We start from the raw sequence: 26,716 nt of genomic DNA, 5'->3' as shown, positions 1-26,716 counted from the left end.
GCCTTTTTGAACAATATATGATCTCTGAGGTTACCTGAAAGTCTGAACTCAGTATCTATAGCAATACCAATTTGTCAATGTAATTCTTTTAAAAAGAATATGAGATTAGCAAATGCTCAAAGCAAAGCACAAAAAAGGAGATTACTTTCAAAAAAGATCAAAGTTGTTCAGAGGAATTACCAGACCTCACCGTAACTTACATAAATGTACACTATTCAAAGTATTAGTATCCCTATGTAGATGGTTTTGAATGCTATTTTTAAGCTGTGATTATTAATGCGGTGGTTTTGCAGCTCATTTGAGGGCTTGCTGATTCTTCCCTGTATAATTTTGTTTTAGCCACCAGAGAAGGTCCTTAAAAATATAGAAATATAAACATCTATATCTATCTATCTAGCCTCATTATTGCCCCAAATATTCAAATGTAAAAAAGCAAAGCATTGCCAGGGCAAATGATTTACAAAAAGTTTAACAATCACCTAGAGTTATCTTTTTTTGTAGAATATATTATACAATATGATTTGTATGTTATTATAAACCATTACCATAAATGAATTAGCAACTCCAAACTGTCCACTTCCCTTCTTGCCTTGGCTTTATTGTATTTTTGCTCTTTTGCGATTGAAAATTTGTAGAAATGTTCTCTAGTAACACATAGGTAGGGCAAAGGAAGACTGAGGAGGAAAATCCATACAGGCACAGAAATACCAACATTTGTATTTACTTCATGCAATGTATATACAATATATCCTTTAAAGAAAACATTTACTTTTAAAGCAGTGTATGCTGTATTTTTCTTTCAATCTAATATATACGATGATTGCCATTTACTGTCTATAAATTATGTTCAATCATCTCTACTTCCTGGGACCAAGAACTTAAGAATGTTTAAAATCAAATACAGAATAAAATAATAAAATTAAAATATCAGGATCAATTTTTAATTCTAATTATGGAAATAATGTTTCCATCTGGAATCTAGGGAAAAAAAAACTCTCATCTAGTAATTTACCCATTTCTTGTGATGTTAAAAATACAGGGATTTCTTCTACATAAAATATTTGTTTCCTAAAATCTTCGCAAACACTAAGTCCTATTATGAAGTTTAATTTTTCAGATACTAACCATAAAATTTTGTTCTAAGAATATAAGACCGAGGTATAATTACAGCATAATCTATTAAAAAGCACATATTAAAAAACAATTCCTTACTAAGGTGTTATTTAAAATAGGTTTAAAAACATCAAAGCTAAATTATATGTAATAATATGAATGTAGTATATATGATTTATGTGTTACACATTTGAGTGGTATTGATATTTATAGTTTTATTATAATATATAAGCTTACATTTAATATATGTTATATATCGCATAAGTTGTATATATTTATATTAATATTGAAGTCTAAAAGCATTAAAGTTAAAATCATAATTTAGAAAAAAATTACGATTTATATATTCTATAAAAGAGATAAAACATGTTTTATATATAACATATAATATTGTATGTGATAGATATTAGTGCCTTTAATTTTAAGTTAAAAAATATATATTCTATATATGCACAGAGAGAAAAGAGAGGTTATGTTTGTGAATTGTTAAAGGATGTCATATGTGAGAGCAATTCCTGAAGCACAGGCAATATTTAACCTTTTCAAACTACTTTGATATTCCTAACTAAAATTGTTTTAATTTCTTGTATGTCTGCTATTACTTGTAATTAATGTCTATTTTCAGGTATACAGGCATACCACTTCAAGATGCCAATTAATTATGTGACTATCATGATTAAAAAAGAGAAGTTTTTAAAAAAGTTTTCACAATATTTTACAAATATTCACAAGCTTCCCAAAACCCTATGAGAAATTAACTTAACCCTTCAACATATCTTAAATGAAGAAAATTAACTAAACATCTCTAAAAAAATCTTACTTGACTAGAATTAGAAAGTTTCCTAAATTTCCCCTTTCCTTCAAAGACAAAAAATATAAAATTCTAGAATATAAATAAAGCTCCATAATATAAATTCTATATAATTATAATTTTATGAGGCAATGTTATGGGTTGACTGTCTCCCCCAAAATGATAATGTTAAAGCCCTAACCTCCAGTATCTCAGAATGTGACCTTATTTGAAAATAGGATTTTTCAGACATAATTACTAATTTAAGGTAAGGTCATACATGAATAGGGTGGGCCCTTAATCTGACTGTTTTCCTTATATAAAGAAGAGACCACCATGTGAAGACATACATACAGGAAGTAGATGGCCACTTGTCACAAGGAAGGCAGAAAGTGGTGATATATTTACAAGATAAGAAATGCCAATGATACTTGGCAAACACCAGCTAGAAGAGGCAAGAAATGATTCTCCTCTACAAGTTTCAAAAGGAGCATGGTCGTACCAATAGTCTGAATTCAGACTTCCAGCCTCCAAAACTGTATGGTAATAAATTTCTTTTGTTGTAACCCACCCAATTTATCACCCTTTGTTATGATAATACTAGGAAACTAATATAGGTAATTAAAGAACATTTCTAAATCTTCTACATTTTTATTTTTGCTTTGGCCAAGCAAAAATTTCATGCATGACTTCCACACAGTTCTTTACTACAAACTTCCTAGTTCCTACAAATTGTGACACATATATTTAATTTAGATCGTACGTCTCAGTTATGGAGTACCTGCACTTGCTAGTAGTCATCATTTCATTACTTAGGCAGTACAAAAAGTAGTTAAGAACACAACACAGAATCTAGACCTTGACTGCCAGGTTTTCAATCTCAGTTCTACCACTTACTAACCATCATTCTTCTCTCTATGCCTTATTTTCCTCATTTTTAAAAATACAGATCATGATTATTATACCTACCTCATGGGGTTAAAGATTAATTAAAAGTCTAAAGTAATTAAAATGTTATTAAAGTGTTAAAGATTAAAATTCTGAAATGAACACACTAAATACACAGTAAGCGCTCTTTAAGTAAAAAAACAATAGCCACTGTAGCAGTATAATCACAGCCTATCCTTAAAAAGGAAGATTTAATATGCCTACATTCTATTGCTATTTTATACTTTTTCCTCTTTCCTCCTTTAGGACTTCCTAGGCCTTCCCCAGAATCTCTTAAAAGTATTTTTTTTTTCAAAATTATATTGTCTTATCATCATGTGTATCCAATTCAAGTGTTATTAATATTCTATTTTTATCATATTTTAGATTGATTAGAGTATTATACCATGTTTTATCTTAAAGAGAATATGACTATCTGCATATCCCACCCTTCAATAGAGTATATTAATATAAACATAAGTACTTTAAAATTATTTCATTTTTTTATATTACTCATTTTAAACATTTTTCCACTGAACTTCATCCTGAATATAACACATTAACAGTTTTAGCCTAAAATGGCATTAGCATAACGGGTGAACTTACAGTACAAAGGAGAAAAACCAAAGGTGTACAAAACAAAAGCAGGTTTCTATATTTATTCAAAAAATGAGAGATTTAAAGAATCTTAGGAAGATGATAGTGCGAAATGGTAGCTATTACTATATCGACTTTTATAATGATTAAATATTACTTAACTCTTTGGGTCCAATTATTTATTGGGCAAGAGTAGTGTTTCTGAGTTATCATTTTCCAGGTATAAAGTAGTAATAAAAAATATGGGCTCCGAACCAAGCCCATCTGGGTTAGAATCTTAGCTTAGCTACTAGCTGAGTGACCTTAAACACAAAATAATTAACTTCTCTTCCTCTGTTTCCTCCTTTATAAAACGGATACAATACTTACTGGTCAGGTACTAGAAAAAACAGATGGCACATCAAACTGAGCTTTTTTTTTTTTTTTTGAGACAGAGTCTCACTCTGTAACCCAGGCTGAAGGGCAGTGGCGTGGTTCACTGCAACCCCTGACTCCTGGGTTCATGTGATTCTCCCACCTCAGCCTCCTGAGTGGCTGGAATTACAAGTGCCCACCACCACACCCGGCTAATTTTTGTATTTTTAGTAAAGATGGGTTTCACCAAGTTGGCCGCGCTAATCTTGAACTCCTGACCTCAAGCGATCTGCTTGCCTCGGCCTCCCAAAGTGCTGGGATTACCAGCGTGAGCCACTATGCCTGGTAGAAACTGAGTAATTTTAAGAGGATTTAATTATGGAACTATTTACAAAGGTACATATGGTGTACAAAAACCCAGGGTGAACAATAACAGAAGACTCCTCTATCCCTAAAGAGGTAAGGGGGAGAAACAGATACCTAAATTTAGAGATGGCTCTGTGGAAAGGGCTGACAAAAGATCAGATGAGATGCTGAAGAATGTGGTCACTCTGGAGTAACCTTACAGGGAAGGAGCTAGGAGAATTAATATGTCCCCATCTTATTCTCTCTTTCCTTCTCTCTTATCTTCTGCAACTGCTCCAGAAAGAAAACCACCAACAGAAGCAAAAGGGCAAGAGAGAGTGCACTGATGCAGTCTACCACCCAAAGGACACTAGAGAATACAGAGTAAGTCTGGAGGGACAAACACAGAAACCCAGGCCAAGTGCCTACCTCATAAATTTGAGATAAGGAATAAATGATAATACTTTTAAAGTGCTTAGAATTATACCTGTTGCAATACTACATTTTAGCTATTTTTATGATTTTTACCATTACTTTGGTTCTATCTCCTTCTATGTTTCTTCCTCCATATGTGAACAAAAAAAAGTGAAAAATAAAGAAAAAATAGTTTTCCATGGAAATTCTCAAAATGCAATATTTTTAAGTGAAAACGAATTATTACCAATGAAAGTCTTTATGCTGACAAAGCCAGGAACATATTTTTAGCCTCATAGTAAATCACTACTAAGCTGGACATTCAAAAAATTTATCAGTGGTTGCTGGAAATATAAACTGACAATTTCTGGGAAAAACATATAATAACAACACTAATAGACATTATTTTAATTAGTGTAATGAAAATGTAAACTATATCTAATAAAACATAATATCCTTATTTCTAAGGGATTTATACAGCATGGGAGACATAAAACCCAATAATTAGAATATAGAAATATAGGCACTTGAGATATGCAGAAAGTCACAGAAATATTATCCTGGAGCCTGGTAATGAATATAATCCTAGGTAAAAAAAAATACAACTAAAATTTACACAATCAACTGTTGTAAGAATTATTTCTAACTATTGCCCATAATCTCTTTGATGGCACGTAAAGAGTATCATACCATGTTAAGAGAAGTTCACAAACTCTTCTCTTACCTCTTTTTCTTTTTTTTTTAATTATTTTCCATTTCAATATGTTTTCAGGGAGCAGGTGTGTCTTGTTACAGGAGTAAGTTCTTTAGTGGTGATTTCTGAGATTTTGGTGCACCCATCACCTAAGCAGTGTACACTGTACCCAATGTGTAATCCTTTATCTCTCGCCCTGCTCCCACCCTTTTGCCTGAGTCCCCAAAGTCCACTATATCATTCTTATGCCTTTGCATCCTCATAGCTTAGCTCCCACTTATGAGTGAGTACGTGCGATGTTTAGTTTTCCATTCCTGAGTTACTTCACTTAGAATAAGAGTCTCCAATTCCATCCAGGTTGCTGCAAATGCCATTCTTTCATTCCTTTTTATGACTGAGTAGTATTCCACGGTACATATATACCACATTTTCTTTATCCACTTGTTGATTGATGGGCATTTGGGGTGGTTCCATATTTTTGCAATTGCAAATTATGCTGCTATATACGCATGTGCAAGTATCTTTTTCATATAATGACTTCTTTTCCTCGGGGAAGATACCTAGTAGTGAGATTGCTGGATCAAATGGTAGGTGTACTTTTAGTTCTTTAAGGAATCTCTTACCTCTTTTTTTTTTTATCTATCCCAGGGACAAAGAATTTACTCATATCACTGGACAAATTACAGGAAGTTTTTTGGTCCATCTTTGACAGTGGCTAAGTCACTGAGGATTAAAAGATCATTCACATAACTTTATCCTCTCCATCTCTTTCAGTCAAATGGCAAAAGTAAGAAGGCGCACATTTTCACACAGGTTAAGGCCTGGCCTTGTTGCTCCCTTAACTTTCAACATTTTGTTTTCTTTGATCTTATACCTTCCAAGAAAGCCAGTAGACAGGCAGATTTAGGTTAAAGCCGAGGAACAGGAAGAGACCCCACAGGTTTCTAGTCAGGCATGATGCTACAGCTTAGATTTTCATAATCCTGCTTTAGGGTTTGAAACACAGGCTAAATTAACCTAAGGCTACGTAGTTACTTTGTCATTGCCCCTTATGAGTACATCTCTTTGTAAGTCCCATGGGAAAATGGCATGGCTATGTTCAAAAAGGTATTGTGTCATTTGGTAAGTAATACCTACCATTAAAACCTGACTTCTATTCTTATCAATGATGACAACAAATGTAATATATTCCTTTCATATGACTGCATTCTAAAGCATAGTATTGCCATAATTATATAAATAAGATATCCAACAAATAAATGAAAAACGCCTCATTTCTCTCTCTCTCTCTCTCACACACACACAAACACACACACATGCAGAAAAAAGTTCCCAGGCAAGGAGAAAAATAATTATTAATAATATCATGTAATTTATTCTATGAAAGGCAAATAAATACATAATATATAATTCCTTTCAGAAGATTTTAATCAAAATTATTAAATGAAGTTTAGTTCCCTGAAGTTCATTTGTAAAATGTAAGTTATTAGAACACTCATTCCTTAGAAATGCTAGATAAATTAATCTACTATGTCAATTCTTGGATGACTAAGATGATAAATTATTTTTTAAAAGGCAATGTGTCAAAATTAAACTCACTTAAGAGTTCTAAGTACTATATACTCATTTATTTATAGATGAAATAAACATCAAATTGGACATGAACCTCCTCTACTGTGATAACGTCATGTTTTTTGGGTAAGATTCCTTTGTAAGTTAAATTATATATGTTCTTTAAAAAATAAGAGTTGATGAATATTTTTGGCCCACAACCACCACCTACAAAGGTAAGTCAATTTAAGCTATATGGTTTCATAAGAATGTCTTATTTTTAAAGCTGGGATATACAAACTTAAGCAACAAAATAAAAATGAAATATTTCATTCTAACCATAGTCAAAATGGAATGTAAAAAACAAGACAGTCAATGTAGACAAAGTGAGATTTCTTCATAGCCATCTTTGCAAAGCAGAGATACTTACCATGGTCTTATCAAATTCAGCCTCAGATGATGTTGGTGACAGAGGACTTACAGGGCTTAGAGATGGAGAGCTTTCAACACTGGAGACATATTCAGGATCAGGAACATACAGAACCTGTAAGAAAACATTCACACAAAGATTTAGTTAAAATGAAGTGTTAATAATTAGATGGTGTTCTATAAGCAAGCACTATTAACAATGACCAATTAAAGAGAAAAACACAAAAATTTTCAAATTATAAGAATATAAAAACATTTTTAAAAAAAGAACCTTTAAAATCAGTTTAGACACATTTGATAATATATATGGCTGGAATAGGGTGAGGAAACATTAATTGTCATATACTATAGAGGTGTCACTCCTAAAGGACAATTTGGCAATAGCTAGCAAAATTTAAAGTGCACATATCCTCTGATATAGTAACTTTACTTCTAAGAATTCACCCTACAGAAATACTTAACATTTAAAGAAAAACAGATGTGTACAGGCATGTTTACTACAGCAGTATTGACCTTAGCAAAAGAGTAGAAATAGTCTAATGCTTTAAATAAGTATGATATATCAATACAATGTAATACTATGCACGCATGAAAAAGTCTGAACTAGAACTGTGATTAAATACAACACTTTCCAAGAATCAAAGTTAAATTAAAACACAACAACAACAACAAAAGTAGGCTAGATTTTTCCTGAAAGAAATGCAAACTGGCAACTGGTTGCTTCTGGAAAAGAAATTGAAAGTTTGAGATGGAGGGATGCCTTACTTTGATAAAGTAATTTTTTATCATATGCATATATTGTTCTGAATATTTTAAAAAGCTCTTTGTAACTATATTTAAAAAGAAAAATTTACAATTATTTTCAATGTGTATTAAAAAAGACACTCATACAGACATAAAACAGTTAATTTTCTCTTACATGGCCAATACGATTTGTTAAAAGCACATATAAAATTATTCTCAAATTTTCTATATTATTAACTACAGTACAATAAATAATTTCTGCCTTTCTGTTTAATGTTTCTAAACATCAGCACATTAAAAAAAAGATACTACCTGTCCAGTAACAACTGCTCGGGAGAATAACTTATTTAATTGAACAAGTTCGTTAGGTGTTGTATCAAATTTCAGGGCTATGCTATTCAAAGAATCCCTTGATTCAACCTGTTTAAAAGAAAAAATAAATTATTTCAATGTTTAAAACAGAAAAACTAAACTATAATATTTAATGAGCATTAATATATCTAGGGACCAGCTTACATTTGATTAACAACTGGTATTGTCATCTTTGAAAATAACTGTCAAGAAACACTGTGTTTTGTTAGCAAATGCTCTCAATCTATTACAATACAGAGTACAGGCTTCATCACAATACATTTACATGTAGGTCTCTACTTCAAGTAATTTGAAAATACAAAACATAATTTAAAAGTCAAAAACTGATTATTTTCATTTTACAAAGGTTTTAAAATAATACACTATTCCTTTGAATAGTTTCTAAAATATATGTGACTTCTTGCAACATACTAATTTCATTTTTGCAAAGTACACCTATATTAAACTCAAAATGATCTTTATGCATATATTCTGTCATTGCACATATAGAAAAATATTTGAACTAAAGTTGAGTAATTTAGTTCTGAATCATTCGCACGTTTCCATGATCATATGTGTAGAAATTATAAATAATGAGATTTCATCAATTACCCTAAAAGAAAATGTCACTTGGTCAATATAATATAACCACTTAAAGTCCCCATTACACAAGGCATTAAGAGAGCTCTGAAGAAAACACAAATAAGTGCAACTAAAAGTCGTTTTGCACAAGGAATTTACAATCTAGTTGGAAACTAAGATAGAAAAGGTTATGCAAAAGATGAACAATTTAAAATGGAATAATGAATGCAATAGAAGTTTTGAGTATGAATAAAAGCACCATGTAATCCAAATTTTCCAGAAAAGACTACAGAAAAGAAATGATTTAAAGCTGGGTCTTGAAGAAGGGTTGGGAATTTGAAAAGTAGAGAGAAAGAAATGAACTTTCAAAGTGAAGATAACAGAACTGACATAGTTAAGAGACAGAAAAGTATAACATATTTGTGGGATACTGTCCTCTTCCTCCTAAACCATCCAGAGTAGACTCATGAAGCACAAATTTTTAGGAAGGTGATTACATGGAGTTAAGTCTCTAAAAACGATAAAGAGGCATTCAGAGGTCAGACATGGTGGGTCATGCCTGTAATTCCAGCATTTTGGGAGGCTGAGGCAGGTGGATCACTTGAGCCCAGGAGTCCAAGACCAGCTTGGACAACATGGCAAAATCCCATCTTGACAAAAAATACAAAAATTAGCTGGGCGTGGTGGTGCATGCCTGTAGTCCCAGCTACTCAGGAAGCTGAGGTGGGAGGATCACTTGAGCCTGGGAAGTTGAGGCTGCAGTGAGCTGTGATAGCACCACTGCACTCCAGCCTGGGTGACAAAGCAAGACCCTGTCTCCAGAAAATAAAATAAAATAAAATAAAATAAAATAAGAGGCATTTAGAATTAGGTTATAGAAGATTTCAAAAGTCAGGAAAAGCAGGTGTGTGTGCATTTGTTTGTGTATGTAAAACAATAATATACATATTTTCCTTAATGGTTTTATAAAACCAAATTTATGCCAAATATTTGGGTTAATACAATAACAATCTAGTTCTGCCTACATCCTTCTATGCAAACTTCCCCATCTACACAATGTACTGATATAAAACCTATGTTACCAAGATAATATATATAAAAGGTCTCTGTAAACAAATGATATTTTGCAGTAAAATCTGTAAGTTTACCAAGTACTTTCATAATTAATAATAACACATTTTATTCTCACAGTGATTCTATTAAATGAGATGATGAAGGTAACAAAACAGCCCAAGTGGCATCTCATATTACTGGCATCAGGGCTAGAATTACTGGAACAAGAAAGAGAAAGGATGCAGAAAAACAAAGATAAGGTTTAAAGTAATAAAAATGTAAAGAAAGAAATTAAGGTACAAGATTTCAACTAAGACTCAAGAGAAGACATTCATGGATTGAATGGAGTTGTGGTGACAGCAGTAGCAGTATGTCAGGGAAGCAAATGTGAATGAGCAAACTGATGCTGACTCCAAAGACTGCAACCTGAATGAATAACAAACTGAAAGGGAACGGAAATGAGAAAATCAGGAATTGTGGAAGGATGGAGGAAGAAGAATTGGTAAGAGGTTTCCATAATTTCTTTGGTATGAAGTGATAGTAGGAAATGCAAGCAACTAGAAAGGTAGGGATAGAAAAAAAGTTTGGGTCTCACTCCACATAGTTTATAAAGTTCTTAAGCACTACAAGTAATAGAATGTCAATAGAAAAGCAAAAAGAAACAAGGGACCACTCACATTGGGAATTAAGAAGAGGCAAACACCCAGCAAAGTAGACAGAAGATACAATCAAAATAATAGCAAGGTCAACGAAGCATAATGATAGCAAAATGTAGTGCAATTAGTTTCAATAAAAAATTAGAGTTCTGGAGAAACAAAATAAAGAAAGGAGGAGAAAATGCAATCAAAGATAATTACCAAGAATTTTTCTAGAATTTATGAGTGACATGATTTCTTAGGCTGAAGAAACACAATAAACATGATAAAAACACGTATATATCTAAATTTTTCATATTGGCACTGCAGAATTGTAAAGACAAAGAAGAAATTTTAAAGGTTACCTATAAAAAACTTATTTGAACTTATTTTCTCAATTATGCAGAGAAGGTACAAACACACGCAATTTGAGTTTAAAATATGCTGTGAGATTATCTTGATATTATTAAATTTTATTTCATCCTAAATTATCTGATTCCTAACCTTTTAAAAATATTTAAAATCTCACACTGTCCGCTATATACGAATGGTATATCAAAATAGAGTATAACTTAGAATTTTGATAATTTGTTCAATTTTAAAGATGCATGGAAAATAAGAGTCAAACCAAGACTGGACGGTTTCATAATGACACAAATGCTAAATTAATGTTTAAAATTGCTGTTCTCCTTAATACAGTTATGTTAGAAAAACACAGAATAACAAAACTAAGCTCAGTTAAAAGTGCTTTACAACACGTTAACATTATCCAAATAAACAATCTTTACAGTCAATCAAATATGCAGCATACCATACACCAAAGCTGATTTCTCACTTCAGTTTCCCAGAGTAACCAGAAATGTGAAAAGCCAGCTGACTGCAGGGAGATTTGAAGTTCATTTCAAGAATACAGAAAAAAAAAAAAAAGCTCAATGTTTAGAGCTAAAGGGAGTTAGCTATAAATAAATACAAATGATTTAATGTGGAAGGTTATACTGGAAGATTAACATCAACTTTTCTTTTATGTATCCCATCTGCCATTATAACTATCACTAGCACTGCTGCGAATGTAATGAAGATCACATTTCTAAAAAACTAAATATTTTCCTAAAAGCCTAACCTAATAAAAATTATTGGCCCATGGGAACTCTCTCAGTAAACTATCATCTATATTAAATTAAATTTTCTAGGATAACTACCTTTATATCTCAGTAAAATTTCTCTTTAAAGAAAAAAGCAACAACTAAAAAATAAAACAATTATCCAAAGTGAAATACAGATTTTTAAAAATAAGGCAATTAACAATGCTTGTCTTATTTATAGTATAAACAGAGAATGTCTTGAAGACTCTTACAAAGAAAAATAGCTTTTTCGAAAGCAAATAACTTACAGTATACTCAATAGTCCCTTTAGGTTTCTGAAAAGACATTCGTCTTCCATCTTTCTTGTCTAGGGTCTTCTTTTGGCCAGTGTCTGGGAAAAAAAGGCAAAATTCCTGTTAAATTAATCTTTCTTTCAGAGTAATGTCAAGGACTACTGAATAGAGCTCTTTGGGCAGATGTCTAATTTACTAGTAATACAGCTTACTCCCTGGGATGCTCTGCTGTAAAAATCAAGCAACTGTCAAAAAAAAAGGAACTGAACTTCCTACTTGCTTGCTTTAGGAACTTAACTAGTATGAACCACTAGAATAATTGCAAGTCAATGCAAAACATAATTGTCAACAGAAAGGAAGTCATTAAAAACTAAATTACAATTTATTTCGACAGATTTAACCTGATTATAATACCACCACATTTTAAGATACATTATATATTTTTAAAATACATCTTTCAAGATATATATTATTATTTTCCAAATAAGAAATTGTAACATTAGTTCTCACAGGAAAAAATTTTTCTACAAGTCATAATGAAAAATAGTCTTCTCTATGGAATTAAATTATGAACTTTCATATTAACATGCCATGAAGTAAATCAAGGTGTGCTTTCATATAGAAACATACATTTGAACATTTAATTTCAGATTGAATGCGAATTATTAATATTTTTCATTTGCTTATCAAGACTTCCTTGAATGTTTCATTATCAAGATTAGCGAAACTGTTTCCCTTTAAATTTTGTATTAGTGTTAACCTTCTCATCTATACTTCATGTAATAACAACACTGAATTAATAAAACACCACTCCTACCTAAACATAAAAATTATTAAAATGAAATCTAAAAAACTAAATAAATCACAAAATTAAATAAGATAGTAAACATGGCAAAATGCTACATTTACTTTACCCTCAAAAGTTACCAAAATTAAAAACTACAGTTTTCAAAGAAAATTTAGTTCAACCTAAGACCATATAATCTAGAAAATATCTATTTCATTGTTCTCCCTCTATCTAAACTTCAGTGGCATTTTGACCATACAAGAGTTTATGTTGACCTAATCATCTCAGCTGTCGGGTGAATGGTTCTAAACAAGCACTAAAAAATAATAATAATATCAAAATCCCCAAAAAGGACAATTACCTCTGCAATGCTTTAAAAAACTATCCTAAAACCTTCCTGATCACCCAGCTAACCCAAGTCCCTGTTATTAGTCACATAGCATCTTTATGTCTCCTTCACAGCATCTGACACAGTGTTAAGTTAATATTTGGGCTTTAAATCCCTTCCACTAAATTGTAACCTCCAAAACACTGCCTTTATTCCACAAAGCCTCCTCAGTGCCTAACTAGGGGCCTGACACATGGCAAGCATCTAATAAAGTAATGTTCTGAAGCAACAACTTGAACTATACTTTGAACTACCAAAACTATTATGAACTGCCATTAATTTTCCATAAAGAAAAGTAGAGAAAGAATTATGGTTCATCCATTACAACTCTAGGAAAAAAAGTATGCAGAGATACACACACACACACGCATACGTACACACGTTCTACTTTTGTATCCTAAATATTTAAAGAACTCTTAAAAACTAGGGAAAAAATAATGCAGGTGAAAATATGCACAAAAGATATAATCAGACAATTCACAAGAGGATGCTAAAAATGTCCTTAAACATGTAATAATGTTGTTCAGTCTCACTCATAATTAGATAAATGCAAATTTAAACTCTATTGAAATATCATTTCACACCTATCGGGTTGGTAAAAACTCAAAAGAAGTTTGGTCACATGCTGTTTGACAGTAGGAAATGAGATATTCTTCTGCATTCCTGGTGGCAATGCAATATGGTAGAATTTTTATAAAGAATATTATTTTTGCTTATCAAAGTATTCTAATTCTTCTACACTGAATAGTTTATATTTAAATTTGCTTCTCCAATGAGAAAATGCAAACATTAAAACTATTTTAAGATAAAATAAGTTTTAAAGAATTTGTTTTTATTTTAAACAACTGAAAATGTATTAAAATTCGATTTATTTTTGAATAATTTATGTTTTAAATAATTTTTAAATGATTTCTTTGAATAGCAAAAGAACCAAAAACACTCCTCATTTTGCAATTTAAACTTCTCAAGCAATGCAATATACAATTACAGATTACTTTTAACTAATAATATACCCTTCCTTAATTGATTTTAGGAGTAACCCTTAGTTTGTATTTACTTTGCCTAATAGCTTTTCGATCTGTGTTTCACAATATCCCAAGAATTCATTAAATATGTTTGCAAGTTTGCAATTGCTCTGTAATTTTCAAAAGCTCACCATAGAATGCAGTTCAGGGCAAGAAAACTAATGTACTAACTTTCTAGACTTTAAAGTTTGAAAAACAAATGGAAAATATTCTCTTTACTAATTAAAAATTATAAAATATTATGCAATAATTACATATTATAAAAACAGTTCTAGGCCGGGCGCAGTGGCTCACGCCTGTAATCCCAGCACTTTGGGAGGCCGAGGCGGGCGGATCACGAGGTCAGGAGATCGAGACCATCCTGGCTAACACGGTGAAACCCCGTCTCTACTAAAAATACAAAAAATTAGCCGGGCGTGGTAGTGGGCGCCTGTAGTCCCAGCTACTCGGGAGGCTGAGGCAGGAGAATGGCGTGAACCCGGGAGGTGGAGCTTGCAGTGAGCCGAGATCGCACCACTGCACTCCAGCCTGGGCGACAAAGCAAGACTCCGTCTCAAAAAAAAAAAAAAAAAAAAACAGTTCTAAATTTTAATAATTAATATTAAAATGTTTATTCACAGATATAAATACCAAAGCACATAAAATAAACTATTTGTTTTCTTCCATCAATATGAAAGTACAATCAAATAATCACAACATTTGAGAGCAGCTAGAGAAAAAGGCCAGGTCACCTACAAATGGAAGTCCATCAGACTAACAGCAGACCTCTCAGCTGAAACCCTACAAGCCAGAAGAGATTGGGGGCCAATATTCATCATTCTTAAAGAAAAAAAAATTCCAACCCAGAATTTCACATCTGGCCAAACTAAGCTATATAAGGGAAGGAGAAATAAGATCCTTTCCATAAGAGCAAATGCTGAGAGTATTGGTTAGCATCAGAACTGCCTTAAAAGAACCCTAAAATATGGAAAGGAAAGACCATTACCAGACACTACAAAAACACAATGAAGTACACAGACCAGGGACATTATAAAACCATCACATACACAAGCCTGCAAAATAACCAGCTAACATTATGACAGGATAAAATCCACACATAACAATACTAACCTTAAATGTAAGTGGGCTAAATGTTCCAATGAAAAGACGGAGTGGCAAGCTGGATAACACACCAAGAACATTGATATGCTGCCTTCAAGTGATCCATCTCACATGCAATGACAGACATAGGCTCAAAATAAAGGTATGCAGAAAAATCCGCCAATCAAATGGAAAACAGAAAAAAGCAGAGGTTGCAATTCTAGTTTCTGACAAAACTAGGATTTAAATCTAGTTTTAAACTAAGACTTTAAACCAACAAAGATCAAAAAAGACAAAGAAGGGCATTACATAATGCTAAAGGGTTCAATTCGTAAGATCTAACTATCCTAGATATATATATGCACACAACACAGGAGCACTCAGATTCATAAAGCAAGTTCTTAGAGACCTACAAAGAGACTTATACTCCCAAACGATAATACTCAGAGACTTTAACACCCCACTGACAATATTAGACAGATCACTGAGACAGAAAATTAACAAAGATATTTAAGACCAGAACTCAGCACTGGATCAAATGGACCTAATCTCTACAGAACTCTCCACCCAAAAACAACAGAATATACATTGTCACATGGCACATACTCTAAAACTGATCACATATTCAGAAGTAAAACACTCCTCAACAAATGCAAAAGGACTAAAATCATAACAGACAGTCTCTTGGACCACAGCAAAATCAAATTAGAAAAATTAGACTAAGAAATTCACTCAAAACTATACAATTACATGGAAATTGAATAATCTGCTCCTGAATGACTTTTGGGTAAATAATGAAATTAAGGCAGAAATCAAGAAGTTCTTTGCAACTAATAAGAACAAAGATATAACATACCAGAATCTCTGGGACACAGCTAAGATGGTGTTAAGAGGGAAACTTATTAGATGTATAAATTTTGTAAATGCCCCATATATGCTTGAAAATAATGTATACTCTGCACTGCAGGGTTTAGTGTTTTATATATGTGTATGCATACATGCACACACATTTATTTACATATCCATGAGGTCAAGTTTGTGGACTGTGTTAGTCAAATTATGTGTATTTGTATTGATTTGTTTTTGTCTGATTATTCTGTTACCAATGGAGGTTGTTAATATCTCTCACTCTAAATTATGGGTTATTTGGTTCCCAGTAGGTCTCCCCACTTTGCTTTTTATACACTGGGACCATGTTATTAGGCGCATACAAATCGAAAATTATATCTTCCTGGAAAATTAAACTTTTTCTCAGAATACTGTTTCCATAAAGTATTCTTTGTCTAATACTAATGTACCAATTCTCTTTTCATTAGTGTCTGCTTTTTCTTTCTACTCTCAACATTTCTGTATCCTTATGTATTAGTCCATTCTCACACTGCTGTAAAGAACTGCTCAAGACTGGATAATTTAGAAAGGAAAGAGGTTTAATTGACTGACAGTTCCACATGGCTGGGGAGGCCTCAGCTTAACAGTCATAGCGGAAGGCAAAGGGGAACCAGGCACCTTTTTCACAAGGCAGCATGAGGAAGAATGAACTCAGGAGGAACTACCAAACACTTATAAAACCATCACATTTCATGAGAACTCACTATCACAAGAACAGCATTAGGGAAACCACCCCCATGATCCAATTACCTCCACCTGGTTTCTCCCTTAACACAGGGAGAGTATGGGGATAATATTTCAAGATGAGATTTGGGTGGGGACACAAAGCCAAACCATATCATTCTGCCCCTGGTCCCTCCCAAATTTCATGTCCCTTTCACATTTCAAAGCCAATCATGCCTTCCCAACAGTCTCCCAAAGTCTTAATTCACTCCAGCATTAACCCTAAAATCCAAGTCCAAAGTCTTATCCGAGACAAGGCAAGTTCCTTCTGTCTATAAGCCTGTAAAATCAAAAGCAAGTTAGTTACTTCCAAGACACAATGTGGGTACAGACATTGGGTAAATGTCTCTGTTCCAAATGGTAGAAATTAGGCAAACCAAAGGGACTACAGGTCCCATGCAAGTCCAAAATCTGGCAGGGCAGTCATTAAATCTTAAAGTTTCAAAATAATCTCCTTTGACTCCATGTCTCACATCCAGGTCACACTGATGCAAGAGGTGAGCTCCCATGGCCTTGAGCAGTTCCACCCCTGTGGCTTGGCAGGGTACAGCCCCTCTCCCAGATGCTTTCGCTAGCTGGCATTGAGTGCCTACAACTTTTCCAGGTGCACAGTGCAAGCTGTCAGTGGATTTACCATTCTGAGGTCTGGAGGAAGGTAGGCCTCTTCTCACAGCTCCACTGGGCAGGGCCCCAGTAGAGACTCTAGGTGGGGGCTCTGACCCCACATTTCACTTCTGCACTGCCCTAGCAAAGGTTCTCCAAGAGGGCTCCACCCCTACAGCAAACTTCTTCCTGGACATCCAGGCGTTTGCATACATCCTCTGAAATCTAGACAGAGGTTCCCAAACCTCAATTCATGACTTCTGGGCACCCACAGGCACACCACCGCATGTAAGCCGCCAAGGCTTAGGACTTGTATCCTCTAAATAAATGGCCTGGGCTATATGTTGGCCCTTTTTAGCCACAGCTGGGATTCAGGGCACTGTGTCCTGAAACTGCACAGAACAGCAAGGCCCTGGGTCTGGCCCATGAAACCATTTTTTTCTTCCTAAGCCTCCAGGCCTGTGATGGGAAGGGCAACCACGAAGGTCTCTGACATGCCCTGGAAACATTTTACTCATTGTCTTGGTGATTAACATTTGTCTCCTCGTTACTTTAGTAAGTATCTGCAGCTGGCTTGAATTTCTCCTCAGAAATGGGTTTTTCTTTTCTATTGCATTGTCAGGCTGCAAGTTGTCCAAACTTTTCAGCTCTGGTTCCCATTTAAACATAAGCTTCAAATCCAAACCATCTCTTTGTGAATCCATAAAACTGACTGATTTTAAGGTCACCCAGGTCACCTCTTGAACACTTTGCTGCTTAGAAATTTCTTCTGCTAGATACCCTATATCATCTCTCTCACGTTCTATATATCTCTAGGGCAGGGGCAAAATGCTACCAGTCTCTTTGTAAAGCACAGCAAGAGCCAACTTTATTCCAGTTCCCAACAAATTCCTCATCTCCATCTGAGACCACCTCAGCCTGGACTTCATTTACCATTATCACTATCAGCATTTTGGTCAAAGCCATTCGACAAGTTTCTAGGAAGTTCCAAACTTTCCCACATCTTCCTGTCTTCTGAGCCCTCCAAACTGTTCCAACCTCTGCCTGTTACCCAGTTCCAAAGTCGCTTCCACATTTTTGGGTATCTTTATAGCAGTACCCCACTTTGTAGTTCCAATTTACTGTATTAGTCTGTTCTCACACTGGTATAAAGAATTGCCCAAGACTGGGTAATTTAGAAAGGAAAGAGGTTTAACTAACTCACAGTTCTGCATGGGTGGAGAGGCCTCAGGAGATTTACAATCACAGCAGAAAGCAAAGGGGGAAGCAAGGCACCTTCTTTACAAGGTGGCAGGAGGGAGAATAAAGGCAGGAGGAATTACCAAACACTTATGAAACCATCAGATCTCATGAGACCTCACTATCACAAGAAGAACAGCATGGGGGAAACTGCCCCCATGATCCAATTCCCTCCACCTGGTCTCTCCCTTGATATGTGGGGATTATCGGGATTATAATCCAAGATGAGATCAAGTGGGGACACAAAGCCTAACCATATGATGTTATGTTTCTGGTGTGTATCTAAGCAGGTCCTTTTTGTTTATTTCTTTCTTTCCCTTCTTTCCTTTCTCTTTCTTTTCTTTTCTTTTTCTTTTCTCTCTCTCTCTTTCTCTCTTTCTCTCTCTCTCTTTCTTTCTTTCTTTGATGGAGTCTCACTTTGTTGCCCAGGCTAGAGTATAGTGGCACGATCTTGGCTCACTGCAACCCCAACCTCCCAGGTTCAAGCGATTCTCCTGCCTCCGCCTCCTGAGTAGCTGGGACTACAGGCACACGCCACCATGCCCAGCTAATTTTTTTTTTTTTTTTTTTTGCATTTTTAGTAGAGACAGGGTTTCACTATATTGGTCAGGCTGGTCTCAAACTCCTGACCTCAAGCGATCCACTCACTTCGGCCTCCCGAAGTGTTGGAATTACAGGCATGAGCCACTGTGCCCAGCACTATTTGTTCTATTTTCTATTTGTCTACCTGCTTTTTTAGACTTCTCTCCTTTGTTGCCTTCCTTGGATTCAGTATTTATTAACTCTGTTTTTTCCCCACATATCTGAAAGTTATACATTTTTTTAAACAATTCTTTTAGTGGTCATCCCAGAGATAAAAAGTCTGAATTATTGACTTCTCACAGCCTTTCATTATTATTATTATTATTGTACTTTAAGTTCTAGGGTACATCTGCACAACATGCAGGTTTGTTACATATGTATCCATGTGCCATGTTGGTGTGCTGCACTCATTAACTCGTCATTTACATTAGGTATATCTCCTAATGCTATACCTCCCCCCTCCCCCCACCCCACGACAGGCCCTGGTGTGTGATGCTCCCCTTCCTGTGTCCAAGTGTTCTCGTTCTTCAATTCCCACCTATGAGTGAGAACATGCAGTGTTTGGTTTTCTGTCCTTGTGATAGTTTGCTGAGAATGATGGTTTCCAGCTTCATCCATGTCCCTGCAAAGGACATGAACTCATCATTTTTTATGGCTGCATAGTATTCCACGGTGTATATGTGCCACATTTTCTTAATCCAGTCTATCACTGATGGACATTCGGGTTGGTTCCAAGTCTTTGCTATTGTGAATAGTGCCGCAACAAACATACGCTCACAGCCTAATATTAACTGGTACTTTTATCCTCTTCCCAGACAATGCAAGGATGTTAAAAACTGTGTGCCACTGCCAAGATATACGAAACAGTTTTACACGCTGAATACATGTGTATTTAAAAAACATTATTTTTAAGATAGTCAAGGTTGATTTAGTTTGCTCTCATATTTATGATTATTATTGTATCTCTGGGAAATTTCACAGGTCACAGAATTCTAGGTGGCAGGTATTTTCTTTTAACATTTTAAATCTATAGGTTCCCAGTTTTTTAGTTTTTACTGTGTCTGTTGAGAAATCAATGTCCATCTTAATGCTGTATGATTGAAGGTAGAAAGACTATTTTTTCCTTTTTTTTTTTTGCCTGTGGTGTGGTTTCCACTAGAGGATGACAGGGATGCTTGAATCTGAATTAAAGTTTTTCTTTAGTTTGGACGTTTTCAGCCATTCTTTTTTTTTTTTTTTGAGACAGAGTCTCACTCTGTCACCCAGGCTGGAGTGCAGAGGTGCAATTTTGGCTCACTATAACCTCCGCCTCCCGGGTTCAAGCAATTCTTGTGCCTCAGCCTCCCAAATAGCTGGGACTACAGGCACGCACCACCACACCTGATTTTTATATTGTTAGTAGAGACAGGGTTTCCCCATGTTGGCCAGCCATTCTCTCTTTAAATAATGCTTTTGCCCTTTCTATCTCTCATCTACTTTCAGGATTCATATGTATATGTACATACATATTAGAACTTCTCACTGTATCTTGTATTGAACTTACCTTCTCCTATATTTTCCTTTCTTTCCTGCTTACTCTGAACATTCCCTTTTGACTTACCTTTCAGTTAGGGAATTCTTTCCTCTGCGGTGTCTAATTTGCTGCTAAATCCATCTACAAAGGTCCTAATTAGAGAGGTTGTATTTTTCACTTCTAGAATATCCATTTTTCTTTCTCATAGTTTGTAACTTTCTACAAAATTCTTAATCAGGTCAAAATTCTCAACATAGCTATTTTAAATCTGATAACTAGAATATGTAGAGTTACCGTGGGCCTGTTTCTATTCTCTATTGTGTCACATATCTTGTTGTCATGTGCCTATTTTGTGTGCAGAACATAAAATTTGCAAAATCGTCTGACGAAACATTTTGACATGTAGAAACTGGTAATTCTCCAGAGAGAATTAATGTTTGCTTCTGTCAAGTGCCTGAGGACACTAGTAATACCAGATCTTATTAAGTTACAGAAATTTTGATAATTTGAAGCTGAAGTATCTTCCTAGGGAGGCCTAGCTACTTCGGTTTATCTTTCTCCCTAATGTACAACATTTTGGGGTCCAAAGTGAGAAGAGATCACTAGGGCCACCCATCCCCTGTGACAGGCCTTGCACTCTGGCCCGGTTCCATTATACCCACAGCCTGTCGAATGCACCTTTTGGTCTCTCAGTTCCTGTTTCAGGAATCAACACTTCCCCTGGGGTAAAAAGCAATCAAATTGGAGTTCTCCCTCCTTAGACCTTTGTCCTCATTCAGATCCTATCCTACCCATACCACTTAGCTTTCTGATACCCTTAATAAAGTGTTTGCTTTGTGTCCAGCTTTTTGAATTGTTCTCAGCAGGATAGTCTGAATTACCTAGCTTGCTATTACTAGACTCAGAACTCCTGAAGGACTTTCAAGCAGAGAATTAACAGAGCAGTATAAAACCTTTAAAAAAATCATTTTGGTAAAAAAATGGAAAGGTATGCTGTAGAAAGTCTGGAAATCATCAATGAAAGTACTATGAGATCAGGTTTAATGTAATAAAAGACTCCTATTATAACTGAATATTACAATATTGATAATAGCTATACATAAAAAGTTTGACTATTTAAAACACTGAGCTGCAAGTCAGTATTTTCAAAAATAGTAATATAGATACTAAAACTTCAAACACTTTAAAAGTATCTTCTAAACTAAAAACAAAAAAACAGATTGCTGATTGTAGCTTTTCTAATAATTCTCTCAATAATGAGATACTAGGGGAAAAAACCTGTATTTTCAACATTTCACTATTGACTCCTTATCCACGATCAAAACAAAAACAAAACAAAACCCCTCAATTTTCCCTCAAATCTAGTATCTATCTTTTTCTAGATACTACTCCATCTTTCTGCTTTTCAGTTGAGTTTTTGAAAGTAGAAATCTACTTTTACTGTCTTTACTCCATTATCTCCTACAGAATCCACAATGTATTGTAATCTCTTCCCCAGTTCACAATCCCCACCCTAAAATGAATAAATTAAATAGCAAATTTGATGGGCTTTTCCACTTTTATTTTATCTGATCTCTGTGAAACATCCAAGAGATTTCTTCTGCATGTTCCTCTTTCCCTTTATTTGAAAGTATTTCACACTCCTCTTAGTCTCATACCCATTAATGTTCCTTTTTACTGCCCCTTTTCCTCCATCTAGACCTTAAAGTTGGCTCTCTTCTAAGTGAAAAGATCCATGATATTAAAGAGCTATAGAGCCTTGCTATTTAAAAGTGTGTTCCAGGGACCAGCTGCATTGACATCACCTAGAAGCTTACTGTGAATGTAAGATCTGAGGCTCAGTCCGGACCTACAGATTTACTATTGATTTGCACACACAACACATTTGAGAGACAGACAAATAGAGCTTCTGAAGAGATCAAAGACCTTCAGACTGCGTAAGTGACAGAAGAAATGGGCTTCCCTACATAACTTCATATTTGTGACAGTTAACACTAGCAGTTTTCAAATCTGTCAAACTAATATAATGGTTTCCAAATTAGTCATGGTGATAGACTATATTATTGTTACTAAGCCTGTATTCCTTCCTGTTGAGGAATATAAAATATACTTCACCATCCTATTGATGTCAGACATGGCCAACTTGCTTTGCCCAATGAACCATATGTGTCTTCCAGGTGGAAGTGTTTGGAGCAAAATTGTACTTCTTAGCTCTCTTTTCTATCTCAAAACCAGAGATCTTCCATATAGTGACTGCTCCATCAACATGTATTCCAGAAGAAAGGTGTAATTCCTAAAAGATTATTCCACATAGACACATGTGGGCACATGAGTCAGGTTATTCCCATTTCTACTCTTAGTTAAATTATTATGCTTGGGAGCTTAAAAAAATTATTCAACAATTCATGCATAAAAAGCAAATCATCTACTAGGGGAAATGGAAAAGAATCTGGCTGGCGTGCATGAGACTTCTCTACTGAAACATTATTCAGTGCTATAAGACTGAAATTATGCCAATTGTATCAAAAACTCCAGAATCAAGGAGGACATTCTAAAGGATTACTAGAGAATATAGAACAATAATAAGTTATAAAAAAGTGGTTGAAAAACTAAGTATGAATGTTACAAACATGGACAATGTAAAAATAGTAAAATGAGTAAATATTAGGATGTGAGAAGGAGAAAAATGAGAAATGAAACTGCTAATGTCATACCAAAGCATGGTTAAATATATCCCACCTAAAACTGAAACAAGATTGTAATAACAGTATCTGTAATTTTTTTTTCTTTTTTTTTTTTTAGAATTTGCTTAAATTTAGACACACCTCTTAGGAATTAATCTCTTGTGGTGAATAAGTATTATCTTTCATTCTGTCACTCCCTCCTTCTAACCACCCATCCATCCTTCTATATGTACATACACATAGAAGTGATCTTGGCAGTAATGCCTACCCAAATATTAACAGTATCTCTGGGTGACTGGATTAGAGGTGATTTTTAAAGTTCAGTATTTGCAACATATGACTTATTTATATATAGTATATATCAGGTTTTTTTAAAAAAATTAATTTCTTATAAAAGACTGGAAGCAAATATTCCACAATATTAATGGCTCTTAATTGTGGTATGTGAAAAAAGAATGATCATAATTCCAGTAGTTTATTTATTCCACAAGGACCTTGCCACACAGTCATTTTATCTTCAGCATCTTTCTCTCAGCATACAAACATGTCTTCCTTTTAGGAACTTTTCATTGTAAGTCACCTCAACTTTCCTAAGGTCTCAATACTATCCAGAGGTTGGCAGAAAATTTAAACATGCATTTCTTTTATTAACTTGCATCATAAAATAGGTGCATGCCCCAAGTACTTGTAAAGAAAAATAAATAAATAAAAACCTGCTAAATTCAGCAAGAGTTTGATTGAGAGAAATATCATTAAGGAAAACAGAATGATGTAGAGTCCTTCACGTCCTAAGTCAGTGGTTTTTAACCCTAGTTACATATTAGAATTCCGTAAGAAACTATAAGTGGAGATCTTAAACAGAGATTTCAAGATCAAATCTTTGATTATAATCAGATCTTGGCATCAAAATTTTTTCATGGCTACCCAGGGAATTCTAATGTGTACCCTGCATTGGGACTCATTGCTATCATTGCTGCCCAATAAAACTTTCTGCAATGGTAAAAATGTTTTATATCTGCCTTGTATAATATGGTAGCCACTGGCCATCTGTCTTGTGAGTACTTGAAATGTGTCTAGTGAGACTGAAAACTGAATTTTAAGTTTTACTTAATTAAATTAATTTACATTAAAATCGCTACATGTGCCTAGTCACAAAGATTATTTGCATAGCCAAATTTTAGTCAGGCTGCTGAACCTTCTCCTATGCCAATCTGTTCACTTCCTTATAAAACCCAGTTTCAGCAAGAATCATGTTAAGGTCAGTGTAGCAGGAACCCCCACCCCGATCCTGGATATCTGATTACCTTCCGTATCTGATCAGTTTTCTCATCCTCCACTGTCCAGGTGAAGTCTGATTACTCTGGCCGGCCTTCAGCAAGAATCCTGGTAGGTCAGTTTCACCATAATACCCCTTATTCCTGACGTTATCTCTTAGCAATTGTCCATTCATCTATCCTTACTCTACTCCTTGGCTAGAAATTCCCACTTGCCCATTTTGTATTTGGAGTTGAGCCCAATCTCTCTCCTCAACTACAAAATCTCATTGCCACAGTCCCTATCCCTATTGCAATGGTCCTGAATAAAGTCTGTCTTATTGTGCTTTAGGAAGTATTATCAAATAATTTTTCCTTTAACACTAGTTGCTACCATATTAGATAGAGCAAATACAGAATCCTGAATCCAAATTTCTCAATCCAGTTCCTCATTTGCATTAGCTGCAATTCAGATACTCAATAGCCATATTTGCCTAGTGGCTACCATACTGGCCATCACAGATACTGACCATTTTCACCTCAAAAATACACACACCTCAAAAAATTCTATTGAGTAGTACTCTCAAAAAAACCCAGAACAGAGAGTTGTAACTATCTAAAATCTATAGTTTAAAATGTAAAAACCTACCTCTCAGTTAAGATGGACTGTTAGATAACTGCATATTTGGATTAATTGTTTTCCCCTTGTACAGAAGTGCTTTTACTAACTTGCAGTTTAGAGCTACACCATTGAACTACATTCAAGATTTAATGGGTTTAAAAAAATTAAAAATAGATTTTTGAAACTGAAGTCTGTACTTACCATAAAAATAAGCTTTTTGGTTTGTTTTGCTTTATTACAGAGTTCCATGAGATTTTTTTTGTTATATTCTCACTATAAGGAATAACTGTGTTTCTCCTGGCTGCCTAAGCAACAGGTTTATCTTTATCCTAGGGACACTGTGATTTATGGCTGATTACATTTCCTTCTTTCCATTTACTGCTAGAAAATAAAAGCCAATTTTTGTCCTTTCTCTAATGTATGTATTTGACCCTAAAACATGTTCCTTTTTTGTACTAGTATCACCTATTGAACAACATTTATAAAGAGTCTCCTAATGTAAGTTTCCTAGTGGCCATGAAATAAGCCTTCATACACAGAAAAACACTATCTGCAGTCACTTTACTTTTAATGTTAGATTTCTTGAAGTTAAAAATATAAAAACCTACTTTCCCTTAAGTCTTCTGCCATAAAAAGTGCATTCTATTTATAATCTAGCAAATTTTAACACTTGCTAAGGTGCTTTAAATAGCTGACCAACTCAAACTGGAAAATTAAATATCCCTAAATAATCCTGTTATAAACATGGGTAACTAAGTTCTCTTACATATATTACAGGTCCTTGAATAACATCGTTTTGTTATCATTGTTTTGTTATAACTTTGATAAGAAAAAAAAAAATCAATTCCCAGACAAGGCCACTGTCTGTGTGGAGTTTACACATTCTACCCACATCTGTATAGGTTTTCTCCGGGTACTCCAGTTCCCTCCCACATCCAAAGATGTGCACATTAGCTTAATTAGTGTGTTTAAACTGTCCTAGTATGAATGTGTGTGTTTGTGTGCGTGTGTGTGTGTGTGACTGTGCCCTGAGGTGGAATGGTGTCCCGTCTAGGGCTGGTTCCCACCTTGTGCCATGAGCAGGACAGGATCCAGCCAACAGTGACTCTGAACTGGAATAATTGAGTAAATAATTCTCTTGTCTTTATTAATCTTTCTTTAATGTTTGTATAGTTCACATTTATTTCAATGTTTAATAATGGAAGTATTTTAGGTCTTTACTTACAAGTTTGCTAATGTTTTTGTGACCAGAAATATATGGTAGGAACCTAACTCTTGTTTACACCAATTAGCTTATGGTAAAATTGGTTTCTTTACACATCATTTTGCTTAAAAGTTGCAACTTCCACAAACCTATTGATGATGTCAAAGGAGG

General features: G+C 34.5%; 1 protein-coding gene across 7 annotated transcripts in view; it reads right to left on the bottom strand.

The window, feature by feature from the left end:
* The window catches only part of OXR1 (oxidation resistance 1), a 483,216-nt gene that overhangs the window by 61,605 nt on the left and 394,895 nt on the right, over positions 1 to 26,716 (bottom strand). For all 7 annotated transcript variants that reach the window (XM_019032276.3, XM_019032279.3, XM_004047426.4 and 4 more), the window contains 3 exons: positions 11,970 to 12,052; positions 8,271 to 8,378; positions 7,216 to 7,329 (listed from right to left, as the gene is read on the bottom strand). In XM_019032276.3, coding sequence (XP_018887821.1) covers positions 7,216 to 7,329; positions 8,271 to 8,378; positions 11,970 to 12,052 — 305 coding nt within the window. The remainder of the gene's footprint in view (positions 1 to 7,215; positions 7,330 to 8,270; positions 8,379 to 11,969; positions 12,053 to 26,716) is intronic.

The sequence above is a fragment of the Gorilla gorilla genome, chromosome 7, assembly GCF_029281585.2.
Source record: "Gorilla gorilla gorilla isolate KB3781 chromosome 7, NHGRI_mGorGor1-v2.1_pri, whole genome shotgun sequence".
Lineage (NCBI taxonomy): Eukaryota > Metazoa > Chordata > Mammalia > Primates > Hominidae > Gorilla > Gorilla gorilla.
The sequence above is the reverse complement of the archived record's forward strand: the minus strand, read 5'-3'. Positions and strand labels throughout refer to the sequence as shown.